Source organism: Melopsittacus undulatus, chromosome 2, assembly GCF_012275295.1.
Source record: "Melopsittacus undulatus isolate bMelUnd1 chromosome 2, bMelUnd1.mat.Z, whole genome shotgun sequence".
Lineage (NCBI taxonomy): Eukaryota > Metazoa > Chordata > Aves > Psittaciformes > Psittaculidae > Melopsittacus > Melopsittacus undulatus.
This window is the reverse complement of record NC_047528.1, coordinates 18,520,704-18,539,555: the sequence shown is the minus strand read 5'-3', so window position 1 is coordinate 18,539,555 and position 18,852 is coordinate 18,520,704. Positions and strand designations below refer to the sequence as shown.

The 18,852-nt window shown below is 36.4% G+C and overlaps 1 protein-coding gene across 4 annotated transcripts in view; it reads right to left on the bottom strand.

The window, feature by feature from the left end:
• The window catches only part of SGCG (sarcoglycan gamma), a 121,711-nt gene that overhangs the window by 87,001 nt on the left and 15,858 nt on the right, over positions 1-18,852 (bottom strand). For all 4 annotated transcript variants that reach the window (XM_031049504.2, XM_005149760.3, XM_031049503.2 and 1 more), the window contains exon 2: positions 1,686-1,773. Coding sequence is in view for 2 of the 4 variants with exons in the window: in XM_005149760.3 (XP_005149817.2) it covers positions 1,686-1,709 (24 nt within the window). In the remaining 2 variants the exon portion in view is untranslated. The remainder of the gene's footprint in view (positions 1-1,685; positions 1,774-18,852) is intronic.

Genomic DNA, 18,852 nt, shown 5'->3' with positions numbered 1-18,852 from the left:
CTGTGACATAAGTGGCTAATTCTACTGCTAAAATGGTTGTGTACTGACTCCAGAAATGAACTGCCCCACTGTAAGACATAACCAATCCATAATGCATACTAAACTGGCCCAACCTGTCATGTAACACCAACTGCTTTATTAAAATCTCAGAATATGCAGCACTTCATAGAATTTGCATGTAATATAATTAGCTGCTAACAGCACAAAATGCAAAGTTAGAAACAAAAAAGACTTCTTTTCCAAACCCATATGTAACATTCAACTAAATTTTAATAGTAATTTTTTAAAAAACTTTTTAATGCTAACATTATTTTAACTGTAATCTATACTGGCTGGTATATAAAGTCTCTTTAAAAAAAGGAAACGCATATATTGTATCTATAATAACACAGATGAATTCTATACAGTAACTACACTAACAATTACCAACATTTCCAAAAGGTTAAGCCATTCTTGATACTTAAGAAACCCACATATAAATTTCAAGAACTACAGAAAAAAATGTTGTATATATTACATATTTTAAGATAACATTATAGAAATTCTAAGACATCTTTTTCTCAGTGCCATTTAAGCTTTGAGTTCTCAAATGCAGAAACAAAAATTCAAGCCCAGCACTGCTTACATTAGGCTGAATATACAAACACTAAGCAACCACCTTTCTTTCAACCTATGACATCTTAGAATTTATGTTGGTAGCTGCAATTTAAAAAGCATTAAAACTTTCATTTGTAAGCTTTACAGAACAAAGTTTTGCTCTATGTGAAGCACTGCAATCATCATCCATATGTCTGGACAATTTAATTTTTCAAAGCACAATGTTTCCTTTTTTCTAGCTATGCACTCGCACGGTTATCATGCATTCGAAGATGAAGGTCCTATCAGACATTTAACAGCTGCAGATCGTAAATTTAGTGCTGACATAAATCCAGCTGATCACAGGCTTACAAGATACTTTTTTCCCTTTATGACTTCTTTGTTCATTAATCCTTTATCAGACTCTGTTTACATATACAAATGGAGAAAATATTTTCTATCCAAAGGAATTAACTCACTGGTATCCGACAAAAATGACAAATATTTTTCAGAATAAAATATTTATCAATATCCTTAAAACAGCTTTTATATTTAATCTCATGGATTTATGAAAGATAAATTGTGACAAAAGCATTATACACTGCATTAACACCAAAGCTTTTCTTTAACTGAAATTCCCTTCAAGTATTAGAGAAAGAAACCTATGAATGCCAGACAGTTTAGAAGGCCTCATTGTTTAGAAGGCTTTGTTATTTAGTCATTATTTAGATGACTGGATATTCATGTTCAGGGATTTCCTGCAAAATATTTCATCCATTCTTGGAGAAATCAGAGATCAGATAAAACTCAATAGAAGACCCCCCAAAAAGCAACACTTTAACTGCATTTTAATATGCTTCCTTTTGGCATATTTTAAATTATTTTATTTTTATAAAAAAAATTGACTAATAAAGTGTCCAGCTGCAGAAAGAGATTAGATTAGACCCAAGAGATTAGACCCAGCAGCTCTCCTTACTGACAGAACTTTTGTTATTTTCCTTTCATGATTACTCTTCCTCGTCTAAATTCGTTGTGTCTTTTATGTGCTCTTCTACCAATCTACTAACTGCAAAGTAGAAATCCTAAAAGTGGAAAGAACAAATAAATACCTCAGTATCTTCTGAAGTTCTCATGAAGTAGGACGGAAACAAGAAAAACTGTCAGTGAGTTCTGGATCATCTGAAGGCAGCTGTCTTCCTATATAAATGCAAAGAATGGAAGGAGAAAGGAAAAAATTCATGAGTTTTGGAAAAGCCAAGAAATATTCTTGAATTGTCCTCTTAATTTTTAACTGACATTTACAAGTAATGGACCAAAATGCACTGAGATTAAAACTGCAGAACACAAATTAAATACTGGACACCCAATGCTTGTTTGGACTGCAAATGTTCATTACAGCATGGCTTAGAGTAAATGAGATATCTAGCTTTAGTCAAAAATCTGTGACAAATAATACAAAAGATTTCTGTTGCAATGTTAAAATTCCACCTAGCATTAGAACGCAGCGGTATAATAAACAATGACTTCAGTTACGGAGTTTCATTGCATTTCTACGAAAACTAGTCTTTCTCTCAGTCAAGTAATTCTCTTCACAGTTCAAAAATGTTGTCCCATTCCTCACCAAAACTTGCCAACCTCCTTTTCAATTGGGTTTTGAAAATCAGTGAGCGTTGACTTAGTCCTAAAAAGGTAAGTAAGCAAACACATTTATTTTCCACATTTTCAGAGTCCACTCATAACAGCACTTGACTAATTAGGAGTACTTGCAAACTTAAACCTCAAAGAAATAATGAAAAAGATAGGTAAATTGTGCTTTGAATATTTTGCCATTAAAAGATGCCACCCTTTTTTAGAGCAAAAAATCAAAAATGTTATAAAAAAAATCTGTGTATGATTAATGGCTTCACTTTGTGAACGAAGATTTGGGAAGGGCTTTACCCCTGCTTACTACAACCACGACGACCAACAGCAAGTGAGATAGGCAAATCTGGTTGGAAAAAAAGACTGCTGCAATCAGGAAGTGTCCAACCAGGACTGTCATCTCCTGGGGTAATCTCAAGCGACCCATGTGCTGGTCTGCCCTCATGCAAGGTTGGATCTGCAGCTTCCCATGCACTTTGTTACCTGCTGTTTCGACTCTCGCCTGTCCATACTGACAAGTGAGAGCAAGCCCTTCCAGCCTGCACAGTGGATTTTTTTAAGGCGCAGCGTGCACAGGACTGGCCCCACCCTTTAAACCTATGTCCTGGTTTGAGCAGTAGCTGTCATTTTTCTACTTCTTAGTACCTGGTGCAGTGCTGTGTTTTGACTTTCAGCCTCGGAACAGAGCTGATAACACCGATGTTTTTAGTTACTGCTCAAATGTTTAAACTGACCAAGGACTTTGTGAGTCTCATGCTCTGCCAGGGAGGAGGAGAAGCCGGGAGGAAGCAGAGACAGGACACCTGACCCAAACTAATCAAAGGGGTATTCCATACCACAGTACATCATGCCCACGATGTAACCGAGAGTTACCCGGAAGGGCTAGTGCTATGGGGGGTGGGAAGAGGTATCGGTCGGTGCTCGGTTGAACAGGGTGGGGTGAGTTATGGGTCGGTGTCTGGTGAGGTGTTGTATTCTCTTCACTTGTTATTTCCTTTATCATTATTATTATTATTCCTGTAGCAGTAGTGATGTGTTATTAAACTGTTCTTATCTCAACCCATGGGAGCTACACTCTTTTGATTCTCCTCCACATCTCTCTGGGAGCTGGGGGAAGAAGGAGGGGAGTGAGTGAATGAGCTGCGTGGCTGCGTTTAAAGCACGACAACCTACAAGATTTCAAGAACATCTGTTTATCCCTCGAAGTACAAGACAACACAACATGGAGACAACAATGACAATCATGTACCAGTTTAACTAATTAATCTAAAACAGACACAGAATCTATTTGGTTGCATCTGTATCAACTTCTCTAACTTAGATATTTTTTAAGCCCATGATGTATTTAAAGAGTGTGCTAAGGACTTTCAAAGCAAAGGGTATTTAGGGCAAAAGAAGTATATTCTAGCCTCTACAGAAAACAGATTTTATCTTTGAAATAAATGACTACACAAGAATTCTACCATTAGTAATAATCAGAAATTTTAGCTTTATTTTAGAATAATGTTAGTTGGAAGGAACTACAGTGATCACCTAGTCCAACCATCTGACCAACTCAGGGCTGACCGAAAGCTAAAGCATGTTCTTAAGGGCACTGTCATAATGCCTCTTAAACAGTGACATGCTTCAGGCATTGACCACCTCTCTAAGAAGCCTGTTCCAATGCTGGACTACTCATTATATAAATGCTTCCTAACGTAGAGTCTGAACCTCCTGTGGTGCAGCTTTGAACTACTCCTGTATATCTTGTCACTGGATACCAGTGAGAAGAGATCAGCAATTAATAAACAGAAAATTTAATGTTAGATTTTCTCTATTTGTCAAAAGACAGTATGTTTCCATAGAGGCTTATATACTTAAGTCAGGAAACAGATTCTTAGATCATCTGTGCAGTCAAAACAATATCTTGGCTAGTACTGAAATCATGCATTTGACTTCTTTTGCAGTATTTTCCTCTTTGTGGCCTAAAATTAGTCGGTCAGTGGCATCCCCTCCTCAGAAAAACAAGATACCCCAAGCCTCCTGTATCCTCAAAATTGCATTGCAAGAGATAGCTAATAATGGAGTTAAATAATACTTGCTAAACAACTCTATATGGCAAACACTAAATATAGCTAAAATTCGGTTGTATGGATTAGAACTCCATATGAAATAGAAATTTTGCCATATGAAATACTATAGGTTGCCCAAGGAAGCTGTGAATGCTTCATCCCTGGCAGTGTTCAAGGCCAGGTTTGATGGAGTCCTGGGTGACATGGTTTAATGTGAGGTGTCCCTGCCCATGGCAGGGGGGTTGAAACTTGATGACCGTGAGGTCCTTTCCAACCCTAACTGTTCAATGATTCTATTCTATGATTCTATTAAAATATATCTTGATAAAGGTTCAGAAAGGTCAAGTAGTACAGTAAAAGCAATTTATATTCACGATAAAATGGCACATACTTTGGGAAAAATTAAAATTCACAGGAAAATAAATACCTTCTAGAATTACCAAATGCAAAAAAAACCCCCTTAAAATCACATACAAATATACATCTATTAGAATTACTGAATGCAAAAACCAAACCAACCAAATTCTCAACCAATTAAAGTGTGGGGCAATTTTATTAATGGTCAGAAAATATAAAAAGTAATTAGTTACTAGACATCCTGGACTTCCAAGAACTGAGGGGAAATGTCCAAGTCTTCTCCATTCTTGTTCCTGTGCATATCAGTCACTTGTGAGCTTGAATAGTGATGCAATAGAAAAATCGTATTTTCAAAAGAGATAATTTTTCCAGTTTTCCTGACTTCCCACTGCTGTTAGAGGCTCTAATATGATATGAGACAAGAATTGTTGGAAATTTTTTTCTTTTAGTATTTCCTTCCAAAGCATTTTGAGTTGGTTATGTCTGAGATGCCTTTTAAATCTGTAAGGGATATGACAGCAAGCCTTGCCCTCTCCTAAGAATAGGGCTATAATGAGTATCTAGAAAGGGATGTCAGCTTCTAAACCTGAACATATCAGTGAGCCAAAGGAGGACTTCATGGGTTCACATATAAATAGAAAGAAACACTGGAAAGTTACTGTTGCACATATTAAAGCTATAAAAATGTAATGGTTTTAAATAGTTAAATGGGTGAAAATACTCCAAGAGAAACCTTCTAGAATATAAACACAGGACCCCCAGATACACAAGGCTTTAATGGAGATTCAAAACAGCTTTGAAACTAAGAACAAGAATAAACTAAACCTGAAATCTGAAAATAACTATGCAAGACAAGACAAAAATGAAAGGACTTGCAAATAAGTATCTAGCTGCCTAGCATGTGAGTGCACAGCAGGTTCTTCTGTCTGGTTTCTAGGATTTTTTTCCCTCTGTGAGCATGAACAGCTGGCTGTGGATCTATTGCATGATCATCCTAGCAGTATTTCAATCTCTGCTTTTATCTCCCAGTTCCTTCCTGCCACACTCCTCTATCCTACTCCTCTATCCTTTTTTTTTTTGCCACATTTCATCACCTGGGGCCTACAGTGATGATAGGGAGGGAGTCTTCATTAGGGACTGTAGTGGTAGGACAAGGGGTAACTGGTTTAAACTTTAACAGGGGAAGTTTAGGTTCGATATAAGGAAGAAGTTCTTTACTGTGAGGTTGGTGAGGCACTGGAATGGGTTGCCCAAGGAAGCTGTGAATGCTCCATCCCTGGCATTTTCAAGGCCAGGTTGGATGCAGTCTTGAGTGACATGGTTTAAGGCAAGGTGTGCCTGCCCATGGCAGGGGGTTTGGAACTAGATGACCTTAAGGTCCTTTCCAACCCTAACTATTCTATGATTCTATGACTTTCCTCCCCAGTATGTCTAGTGGCTCCAGAACAGAAACATTTTTCACCTCCTGTTCACCTGCTCTACTCTTTTTCTCTCTTGAAACTAACATAGGCACAGAACGAGTTTGTGTAGCAGACTGAAACTGTCACAGAGGTCTAGCTGTTTTTGTTTTGAAGGGTGTATGTTAGATGTGATCTTCTGCTTGTATTGCATCTTCAGACAATTTGATTAAAAACCATTTCATTTCTGTGTTTAATTCTGTATGATCATTTAAAGAGGTTAAGTAGTGAGGCAGCAAGTGAAAAGCTACATGTGTACTTTGTACTCACTGCTGTACTCAGCCTCATCTTCACAGACAGCTGAACTGGAATAGATGTGACAGGAGAATAGCGTATTTACAGTTGTATTCTGTACAGTAAGTCAAATCACTTCCACAGCAGAAGCCAACAATACTGACAACCAACAGAGAACCATGTTTCATGTTATTTGGTCATATCATTTCCTTTTACATCACTTGTCCTTTACTAAAAGCAAAAGCAAAACCCCAAACTCTCTAAACGTCCAGAGCAGGATAATCTGGTCTTCTACCATAAGATACCTGAACTCTAAAGAATACAAGTGAAACATATGATGGTTGCCCAGTATAGGTGGCCATATAGAACAGAAAGCCCTCCATGGTAGAATAGGTTTCATAGATCTTGGAAGCTCTGCACCTGTACCCATATTCTCATATTGCAAAATTGATACAAATACAAACCCTAAAGAATATGATGAGTTTACAACTTTCTTTTGTTTTCTTCCTCTTTTACCTCCTTTCATTTTTCTTGTTTCCTTTTCTACTCACAGATATATCAGAAGTATAGCTGATTGAGAGATACATAAAAGCCCCCCCATTTTCTTTTATGATTCAATGTTATTTTTCAGTAATATAATTCTGATGTAATAAAACAGGTATATCTAATCTGTACCTGAAATAAAAAAAAATGTAAAAGCATCTAAAACTGTTTAAATTCTGTGATTCACTAAGTTCATCAGTTAGAATAGATTTTTCATTTAGTACTAGCCATGCATCTTCCCCAAAAGAATGGCAGAATGAGAGGGGGAGGAAAAAAGAAGTAGAAATATGAAAATTACATTGTTCCAGGGGCCAGGCCAGGATAACAGCAATCATGGTTCCAGAGCTCAATCCCTGACAGACTAAGTGCACAGCAAGTGTTAATAGATTGAAATTTTATATTTGGAGCAAATGACTATTCAGTTATTACCGTAAGAAGAACCTGCATTAGCTTAATTTTCTTAGACCTGCAATCATCGATAACTGATAAAAAGATGGAACACTAGTTAAATATTTATGAGAAAATGATACAGTGTTAATACACAATATTTTATTAACAGTGCTTTCTCCCTGTTAAACAACTGGAAAAAGTTATTGTGGGATGGTCATACTACAGACCAGCATGGATGCTCAAAGAGAAGAGTGAGTAAGACTGGCTTTTTAGCTCATATAAATTAAATTAGTAGATTCTTAAAAATTTGTTATGAGTCCTAAAGAGAACTTTAGGACTTCTTTAATTTCTTTTGTTGCAGCTTCCAAAATCTCAGAAGTACTTCCAAAAATTAACTACAATTTAAAAGCTAACAGAAGAAAACAGAAGAAAACGTAAAATTGAAGGAGATGTTAACCCAAAGGTGTATTTTACCTCACATGCACAATGTGGTTATTTACCTAATTAAATCTTGCTCCAAGGGAAATGAGGATGTTAGTACAACCAATGACTGAGCAAAACAAGCATACACAGAATCTATTTTCAAATTTTATTTAACAATAAAAGTTTTAAATATTTTAATTTTATGATTGCTTATGTTCATATGTTGTCATGAATACTCAGTGTAATAGTAAAACAGGAATAATTAAGGCTTCAGATGTATAAGAAAGTTACATGAGTTCACATGATCTATTTCTAAATACTTTGCATTTATATTTACATATATAAACCAGAACTTTCAAGTGGATCTGCTTAAAACTTTTGCTTACAGTGAACTCCTCAAAGTCAGTAACACTATAAAGTATCTTTTTATTTATTTATTTTTAAATAGAAAGCCTGGAAGCAGCCAGGTAAAGACACATGATAAATAGAAAACAAGCTTATAAATAGGTAATTTTCTGCCCATTTCTCTTCATTCAAAGAGAACCCTTACTCAAAAATAATCCCTGCTTTGAGATCTGATGTCTTTCCCCCTTCAGTAATTTTATGAGTTGCAGAAAGCTCTAAAGTTTCCTCCAGAATCAAGGAGATTTCTATTTTATTGGTGAAATCTGACTTGCAGCTCTGTGGCCTTCACAGCAATTTCTCCTCTTGACTGTTCCTCTGGAGCTGCAGGCTCCTAGACCCCTGCTGTATTTCCCTCTTGCCTTTTTACTCCTTGTGTTTCCTGAAATAATATTTTCTGCAATATTTTTAATGTCCTTAAGCAATGAACAACCTCTTCTGCTTCCATGAGGTCTTACCTGATTCACTCACTCTTACTGATGGAACACAACAAGTAAGAAAAACGAAAAGCCCCAAAGTTACACAGTCTACCTTATCCACCTATGTCTACATTAGCATTGTATGCAGTAGAATGAATTAGCAAATGGGCAAAAGGATACATTTTTCTTCAGAAGTTTGCACAATATATGGCACACTGTAACTGTTAATTATGTGTTCTCTGAAATCAGGCCTATTTCCCATGTTACTGCATAAAAACATTTGCAGACAGTATAGGGAAAGCTTTTGTCCAGTATTGGCTATCCTGCGGGCTTTTTTAGGTAGCCAAGAAAAAGCCATGTTGACAAAGCATTTTACTTTTCCTTTAAAGCTATGCTATAAAACCCAAAATGATTAACCATTTTGCATTTCACAAGTTGCCATTGTAAAACTGTTCTGAACTAGATTAATCCTAATTTTGCACTCAATCATACTACACCCTATGACTCACTAAAAGAATGTCAGGGAAAAAAAGCCTTAGCATTTTAAAATACCAACAATAGGCTGGGGGAGAAATGGCACAATAAAAAGCATTTTTAGTTCTATAAAGTAAAGCAGTCTAAAACACATACACATTAGCTATTGTTTTGGAAACCAGAACTATACTGTATTTTGCAGTGTTTCCATTTTTCACTCTGGAATTGAGTCCAAGCCCCTCACTTCTAAACTGCTAAGGTCAGTTTAGACCTGTACCACACAGGTACAGAGCCAACTCAACAAAACAGTTCATAGAAAGAATTCCTCATCTTTAACGCTTGGGCAATCTTTGTTTAACAAAATGCATTTCCATTTAAAAATATAATGTAATTGATCATTGTTTTAAATTCACTCCACGGAGACTCTGTACTGAATCATATTTAAGAATGCCAAACTGATGTACTTAAACCAGAGTCAGTTTTCTGGATCAAGATGACTGTGCTCATCAGGTATATGATGGAAGCTCAGCATTTAGCTGAGATCTTCAGTTTTTACCCCTTCTGGTGTTACAGGAAGACAAAAAGAAGGCCCACAGTAAGGAAGCAGAAAAAGGACAAACAATTTTTCTCACCAACCACCAAAATAAAATAGTAATTTGTGCTCCAGCCTTCTGTGGAAGAAACACAAACAGCCTTTAAAGAGCAAGAATAGAAATGTACAGCAAATAATCTTTAAGAAGCTGTTTTGAAATTCTGAACTTGTATAGAAATAAAACCTTAGTACCAAGGTCAAGTCATAATCCTTGAGTCATTAGATCTTTTTTGAGCTACCATTCACTACAACTACTGTAAAAATAACAATTATTAATGTTAATAATATACCCCAACAATCTGTTGACCCTACTGAGATTTTAGCTTTGCTAAAATGCAAGCAGAAAAATTAGATATACAAGAAGTGCATTTAATTAGGAACTTGCCATCTGGCATAAGCAAGTAAATTGTAAGTGTAGCCCTTTTAATACAGAAGAAGCTATAATTGACTAGGGAATAGACCATAACCTATTTCTTGTTTGATTGAAATGCATAAATTAGGTATGGGAGTAGTGTAATTACCTATTATTTTGAAGGGTTATCCATGAAGCTAAGCTGTGGGCAACCACAGCAAGCAGAGTAAACATAGTAAAAGTGTTGTCTTAAAATTGACAGATGTAAATCAGTAATTTTGACAGCCTTTAAGAATCTGTCACCCTGTTTTACTAAGCAAAGTTAGAGTATACTTGCAAAATAAAGAGCTGAATTAAGCACACCAAAAAAAAAAAAAACCACACACAAACCTAATATTATTTCTGGAATACTATCTGGAGCAATATTTATTATAATTTGGTATCCCATTCTGACAGGCTATTCTGAAAAAAGAAAAGCCAATTATATAAACAGGCAACAAAATGAAGTAGCCTCTACTTGGTTGCTCTTGCTGTGCAAAACAGGAGACAAGTAGTCTGATTTTAGTAATAGACATTATCAACAAACATCTAAGTTTCTTCTTTACTGAACTTGTGATTCATAATGAATTACCAGTCAAAGTAACAGAAGTTATGATTGAAAGCCCTTTTCGCTGTTATTTATTAAGAACATTTTACTTCGCCTCGTTACTCCTCACACTTACCTGGCTTTGCACCAGCTAAAGTGAGAACAGCTGCATCCTACTTTGTATGATCATCTCATTACTGCCTGGACAACTATACTACATGGGCAAGCTGTTCTTAGCTGTGCAAACACCCAGTCCCTCAGCTGCTACAGAACAGTTGCAGTACCAAATATAAAGCCAAGTCACAGATTAGCTCCTCAAGCAGGAAACAGCTTCCAGAAATCTACTGACCATTCCTTACGACAAAGGTGTCTGCAAGCCCCTGACCTACTCTGTTTTGGTTTTTTAATCCATCAGAGCAGGTACGCACTGAAATCAGTGTAAAAATGTGTTGTCCTTGTCAGCTATTGTACAAAAGAGAATGGCCCCTTTTATTCACAGTAAAATTACCTGTACACCCAGTACAACTATCCATACTGTTTGTAGCATTTTCTAAGGAAGTATCCTTGATGTATCTTGGGTTTTTTTCTGTTAATTGTGGTTGTTACACTTTACAATTACCTGATTTTACCTGTCTCCAAGAATCCTTAGAATTTGATTCTGGACTTGACAAAAAAAGCAAATACCAGACACTTAATTTTTATATTCCCAAACAAGCTCTAGTAGATCCTTAACATACTTCTATTTCCTGATTAACTGTGCTTGATGTGCTTAGATTTTCAGCTTTTTTAAAGTCAAGGACATATTTGTTTACTAACACTAGCTAGCAGTTTGGCTTTCTTATACAATTTAATAGTCCTTGGCTGTCTTCTATAACATATCCCTAGAAGAAGAAAAAATAATGAATGAAGCTGCATTTTAAAAACAGGCATATAGCCTGATACATATGTGGGTGCATGTGATACTATATATAGTTATCTTCCAGAATTCCCCCACAAGTCTCTACTGGTTGCCACAGGAATGAGCAAACAAAAGGGATGGTGTTCTTTTAGGCTATTGAAATAGTTCAGAAAGAAAAATTCTGGCCAATATTATATTTGGGTTTTCTCCAGAGAATGGTACAGGAGGATATGTATTTTTGGATACTTGTGTTCTTAAATTTTTAAGACTGAATCATGGAGGGATTGGCACTTCATTAGCTGAAGACTGGGAAGCCAGGGTAAACAAAGCTGAGTGCTGCACCTGTGATATTCAGCATCCAGTAGCACACTGGAATACTCTTCCAGCAGTGACATGAATAGCCAAGTGACTGAAAATGTGAAGACAATGACTCACCTTCTTGCTACATATTCAGAAACTGTTTGGAAGGAGTCAAATGAAAATGTATTTGGGCTGTTGCTAGGAAAGTTCTTCAGTCCTTTGTGCAGATTTTAATGATGCTTCATGTGAAGGCCATATACTGAGACCAGGACAGAGCAGATGGAAAAGTACTCTAGGAAAGTTATTCTGAGATCAACTACTGGAGATAATCTCACTGCTGCAAGAGACACACCCTCAACAAAGAAGGAACATTCTGAGGATGCTGTTTCAGCAGCACAGCTGCTATAGGCAGATCTCTCTTCTGCTCTTAATGATTAACATGGAAATTACAGGCAAATGAGCATGGCCTTTAAACCTGAAAGAGGGGAGATTTAGAGGAGATATGAGGAAGAATTTCTTTGCTGGGAGGGTAGTGAGACACTGGAACAAATTCCCCAGATATGTCCCATTCCTGGAATTGTTCAAGGCCAGGCTGGACAAGGCCTTGAGCAATCTGGTCTACTGGAATATGTCCTTGACCATGGCAAAGAAGGTGGAATTAGATGAGCTTTAAGGTCCCTTCCAACCCAAACCATTCTATGATTCTGTTATGATTCCATGATCTGGAAAGCTAGCTGTGAGCAACAAGTCAATTCAGTACACACTGAATATTTTCCAGTAACAAGTTCCCAAAGATGATACAGGAGATCAGTACACCCATTTAATCTTACAATGTGACCTCTACAGGAGAGACCAATAAAGAGAGATTCCTCTGTATTTAATTGCATCTCTTTGCTCAAGTAGCATTTTATGTCCTCATATACTGCAATGATCTCGTATTTTCTACCTTGTATTTCACTGCAAGAGAATAGATTTAATACACCTCTCACTGCCGCTCAGTGGTTCTCTAGCAAGTAACAGCTGCCTTCTCTTAACAAAATTGGTGGTGATGATGGTATTTCTTCACTCATGTTCAAATAATCTGAGACAACTGTGTGGGAAGTCTTAGGTAGATACTTTGTTAATCCTCAAACCATGGCTTCAAATCAACAAGTCATATAAGGATCAGTATTATGTATCTGTATATTTTAATCAAACAGACATGGACTGGGATACAGACATATACATGAAATGGTCTGCACTAAGCATTATATGTAGGCATTGTCATATGGACTTTAAAGAAGTCAGTTTCTGATTACCCAGTCTATATTCTCTCTGCTTCAATAAAAAGTATGAAAAAAAAACCAAACAACATGTAGTTTATGTGTGTGCCCTTTAAGAACTGAAGCATTCTATAAGATCTTTTTTCCTAAGTGAAACAAACAGGTCTCTCTATCCATACTACACATTGGTACTTACACTTTAGGCCAGACAAAGCACCATAGATCACACACCTGAAATTTTAAACAGTTTTCATAGACGCATTAATGTCCTCGGTTCCGCAGTAGCAATCATTTTTTCTCCTTCTTGGTAGCTGGTGCAGTGCTGTGTTTTGACTTTCGGGCTGGGAACGGTACTGATAACACCTATGTTTTTAGTTACTGCTCAAATGTTTACTCTGGTCGAGGACTTTGTGAGTCTCATGCTCTGCCAGGGAGGAGGGGAGGCCAGGAGGAAGCAGAGATAGGACACCTGACCCACCTGACCCAGGCTAGCTAAAGAGGTATTACACACCACCGCACGTCACGCCCAGGATGTAACCGAGAGTTACCCGGAAGGGCTAGTGCTATGGGGGGTGGGAAGAGGTATCGGTCGGTGCTTGGTTGAACAGGGTGGGGTGAGTTATGGGTCGGTGTCTGGTGAGGTGTTGCATTCTCTTCACTTGTTATTTCATTTATCATTATTATTATTATTGGTGGTAGCAGTAGTGATTTGTGTTATACCTTCGTTATTAAAATGTTCTTATCTCAACCCGGGGGAGCTACATTCTTTGGATTCTCCTCCCCAGCTCCCTGGGAGTTGGGGGAGAAAGGGGGGAAGTGAGTGAATGAGCTGTGTGGCTGGGTTTAAACCACAACAATTAAATAAGACTAAAACTCGTTAGAAAACCTTAGTTGTTACACTGTTTTACTTGAGATTACTCACAATGACAAAACTGGATTCTCAAGCCAGAGTCTCAAAGATACATGTGCATGAATTAGACCATGTATTTTTTGTACTTCCAATGCTGCAGTGGCATCACTGGCAACTGTTAAGTGTAAGCATGAATTTAAATTTTCATATAACTGCATTCCATTTAATTATCTGTTTGGTCCATATCTGGCAAGACCATTTTCAAAAAGATATACACCAAGTATATTAGTATGGTTTCATCGATTACATCAGTGGGTTTGTTCATTTTGGATTATTATTTCTACTTGTAGCATATTCTTAAAGTAAGGCTATACCTTAGATAGACTGCTTTATTTTCAAGCAATAATCAACACTTGGAACAATTACTTGCATATGGTCTATACATTCTAAAATAGCTCCACTTTAAATCTTCTTCTTGTACTAGTAAAGACAAGCAGGTAATTTACATCTGTTAATTATTTTATGGTTTACCAAAAAATACGGAGGAAATATGTCAATTTAATTCCTATTTACTTACACACGAGTGTTATACACCCATTTATAATTAAACAATAAAAATAAAAATAAACATAGTTGACAAAATATTTGGTGTTATATAAATTTTTAAATGGCATATTAAGAACTATGACAACCACAGATTCATAGTCCCACTTCCATGCTTAGTCAACACTAAAATTAACATGTTTACTTATATTCCTCTATGAAAAAATACAACTACCTTAAAATCACTTTTTTCCAATTGATCTTAATGGAAATGCCATATAAAATTAACTGCTTGTTCTATGTAGGCCCAGGGAAAAGATCCGGAGGAGAGCAAAGGATCCAATTAGTAAGAAGAGCTAAAAAGTAGCAAGACAAACAGATGGACACATATGGCAGCTAACAGTGTGTCAATTTATTGTGAACTAATTTAAGAAAACTCAAAAAACAATCAACCCTTATACTTATTTAGTATCCCCAAAAGATAACTAAGCATAAATGAGGTGTGGGGTGGGGTTTCTTGTCTTACTGAAACAGTAATTTTCAGTTATTAACACAGTGAAGGTTCTGTGTTGCTCCCTCAAAAACAGTAATAATTTCAAACTTTGAGATATATATTTAATGTGCTTGGTGCAGAAAAAGTACTACTGATTTGTAGCTTTTCGGAATAGGTGGATGCCTTAGTTATCTTGCTTCTCTTTAGCTGCTGTGAAACTAACATTCAGTCTTAAAAGTATAGACAGATTTAAGGCAGAATGTCTGCAGTCATTAGAAAATCCTGACTTCTACAGAACAGTTAAGATAATTCTTATCACAAATAATTCTAATAATAAAAATACAGAATATAATTTTGTGAGCAAAATTACCAAAAGTCTGCCTAGTGTGTTATCTATCTATCTTACTTCACTGGTTAGTCTGGGTTAATAATCAGAAACAACAGCCTTTTGCATAAACTATGTAAAAACCTCAATGTTTTGCTTAATAAGTTAAAGAAAAATTAAGGAGGATATTGATTTTATATGGGAGGAAGCTTATGAAGCCACTGAAAATTTATACTAAAAAAATATTCAAAAGGAAGTTTTACAAATTAGCATGCTTTGAAAAATTTACAGACTTCAAAGCAGTTAAAGCTAAAAACTTTAATAAATTACTCAAAGTACAGAAATGCAGAGAATTTGGCTGTTACAGTGCATTGCCTCATGTTTTCTATTTTCCCTTTGCAGCCCTAAAGAAATAGAAAGGGCCCAAACAGAGAAAAATGTGGATGTGCCAGGTGCTCTGCCTGAAAGAAATGCCATCAGCCTATAAAGTAAAAGCAGGTAATCACAGAAGTCCCAGCTAAGTGTAGGGCAAAACGCAAAGTTCTGGTGTACCACACCAATCCTCTTGCCAGAGTTCTCTCACTGTCTTAATAGCTAGTCAGCACATGGCTAGAATCTAGGTCCTAGTATAGCAACAATTAAATAAATACCAGAACTCTACATAGCTACAGTATGACATCAACTTTTTTTATTTTTTAAAATAATGAGAAAACAAGCAGTCCCCTTAGACATCTATTCTAAGTTCTTAGAAAAGATTTTTTTTAAGTTCATTGAAGTTTCCCAAATTGTAAATTATGTATTACCTATGAACTAAGTTTTACTTTCCAGGTTAAAATCAGATTTGATGAACAGCTGTTGTACTCCGTTTGAGATAAAAATTGCTCACGTCATATTTACTTTTCAACTGCTTCAAAGAATTAACAAAAATATGCAAAAAAAAGTACCATAAAAGCAAAATATTCACTATTTACCATGCATCTGTCACTAAAGTAGATGATTTTACAGCTTTTTACTATAGGACTTCATTCAAAACACAAAAATATATTCTCTTTTCATCAAGTTCCTGTCTGTGAAACTAATTCAACATTACATGTGGAATTCTCCTATCAGCTTTCATAGACACAGCACACTGTAGCCAGGCAGAGAAACGAAACCTCCCTCCACTGTTTCTTTTTACCCTTATCTATAGTTTCTCAACCAAAAGGGCTGTTCTATCTCCAGTCCCTTCTTTACTCTGATATTCCTGTTCAGCTTAATTTTTGAAGCTCCTTCTCATGATTGTAATGTTCAAAACCAATGGGAAAAATTCTCCTTACCAGAAATGGTGTTCCTTCCTTGGATAATTCACAAGTGCGTTTTAACAAAGGGGATATTTATGCAAGTCACAAAAGACTGAAGTCTTTCCTTGCTCTAATCCCTGCCCTGCTAGTATGAGACAGAACATACCCACTGCCATTTTCATACCACTACCACCTTCAATCAGTTCCTTTTAGATATAGAGACATACACAGAAAAGAGTTTCCTTTTCTATCTAGTGCATGTATAGACTAGAAACGACTGCCTCAAAGGACTTACCTACGTATTCTAACAACAGCTGACGGCATGCACTACCCAACCATCAATTAAACAGTGGTGGTTTGAAAAGTTCTACTATAAGAGTGACCACAGACGTTGGGAATGATGCAGTGCTTGATATGTGACCTTATGGCAAGATGGCTGAGGTGAGGTGTGAAAGAACATAGCCACTGAGGTAACTCAAGTACCAGTGAAATGCTGGTATCACAACAGGTCCGAACAGAATGTCACGTATGTTAGGACAAATGCTATGCTGAAACAACAGAACCCACTTCCCCCAGTGGAAATTAAGAGTTTGGGAAACTTTCTGTAAGGCTTACACATGCAAAGGTAAAGACTGAACATCTTTTTAATGTTGAGCACTTAACAATACAGAGCTAGACTGAGATGCGCAACACCAACAAAGAACACCAGGAGGTGAATCTCCTAGACTGATTTACCTTTATTTTGATGCAATGAAGAAAGTGTTAAAAAAACATCCTGAGGGACTTTTTCTTTCAAAAATACAACATGGCAGTTGGACTAGATGATCGCTGAAGGTCCCTTCCAACGGAACTATTCCATTCTATCCTATTCCAACATACCTCACATAACCTGAATCTCATTTGCCATTTTCTGTCCCATCTTACTCAGCAACACAAGGTTCTTTTGAAACTATTCAATTGATCCTAATTCTTTGTTCTTTTGAAATATTAGACCTCTGAACCCCTGCACAGCCCCTTTTCAAGGTCTTTTCTATGATAGTACAAGCCACATGCATTGTGCAGGACCTGTGTTATATGAACAGGTCTCAGCACAGACAGTTGAAGATCTCCAAAGACAGTACTCCTCCACTACAAAAAAATTAGCATATATTCCTACTCTCTGTTTTAGCCATCTGTTTGTCCTTTCAGTACCCTACTGCTTATGCCATGGCTACTTAGTTTCTTAAGCTTCTAGTTAGAGAATCTCTTGAAAGCTTTCTGGAAATCTGAGGAACCTATAATCAACAAGACATTTTTATTGATGTAATTTTCCATGGGCAGGGACACATGATGTCATATATTTAGAATGAAACTTAAACTGGGATTGCTCAAAAGGCCAATCTAAACTTTTAAAGGAAAAATATCAATCCAGATTCCAAGTGAAAAGTATACAATCATTTGCTTTATCTGGTTCTTGTCAAGGCTGCTTTGCCTTCATGGCACATATTTCAGAAACTTAAGAATTTATCTAATTTTTTATTTCTCAGGGTACAACAACAACAATGTTAAAAAGCTACATCTAAACCTCTCAGATGCATCAAAGGAGAAATTACACATGACAATGCTAAAGACTGACAGAACGCAAAGAAGCTTTTATTGTAGCATCCAATTTTCTGAGAATTAAAGAACAAGTATCAAAGTGGTAGCAGCATTAAAATGAAAGTTGGAAACTGTCAATTTTTGATAGGAAGCTATTTTTGAAGTGTTAGAAACTAGTCAGATGTTCCTAAGTCAAGTGAGAGCAAATTAGCAGCTTAAATGTTCAGGTCTACATGCAATAGGTACACACTGAATTCTGAAAAGTCTTTAAAAAGAGGCAGCTAATAGTTGACAGAAAGGCAGAAGAGGCTATTAAACAAAATAAAATGCCATGGAAGTGAAATAGCTTCTATTGTAATTAGAATTATTAAGGGAAATGAACACGCTGCTTTCTTCAGGTTAATTTACCTATTTAATAAGCCAGTGCAAGGAATTCTAAAATCAACTTTGGCAAGCTATCCATGGGGATTTAGACATTGATCGTTCTTTTATCAAACAAACTTGTTGATGATCTGCACGTAAATTTAAGCAATACAGACATATAAAGGAACATACCTCCATATTTTTTTGGTACTTTCTAGACATATATTCATAACGTGAGCAAGCTCACAAATCTCTGCCATACACAGTAAGTACATGGAAGCTGATTTTAAAACCCTCTGAGGAAATCTGCTCTGCCAAACAAATGCAGCATCAGCCCTGCATTTCTCTGTAATAACAAACTGGTTACTAAAAATGTGAATGGAATTAACAATAGCCATTCTACAAATACTTAGGTTTAGTATCTTTTTTAACAATTCTGCCATTGTGGTTTGCACACAGCACA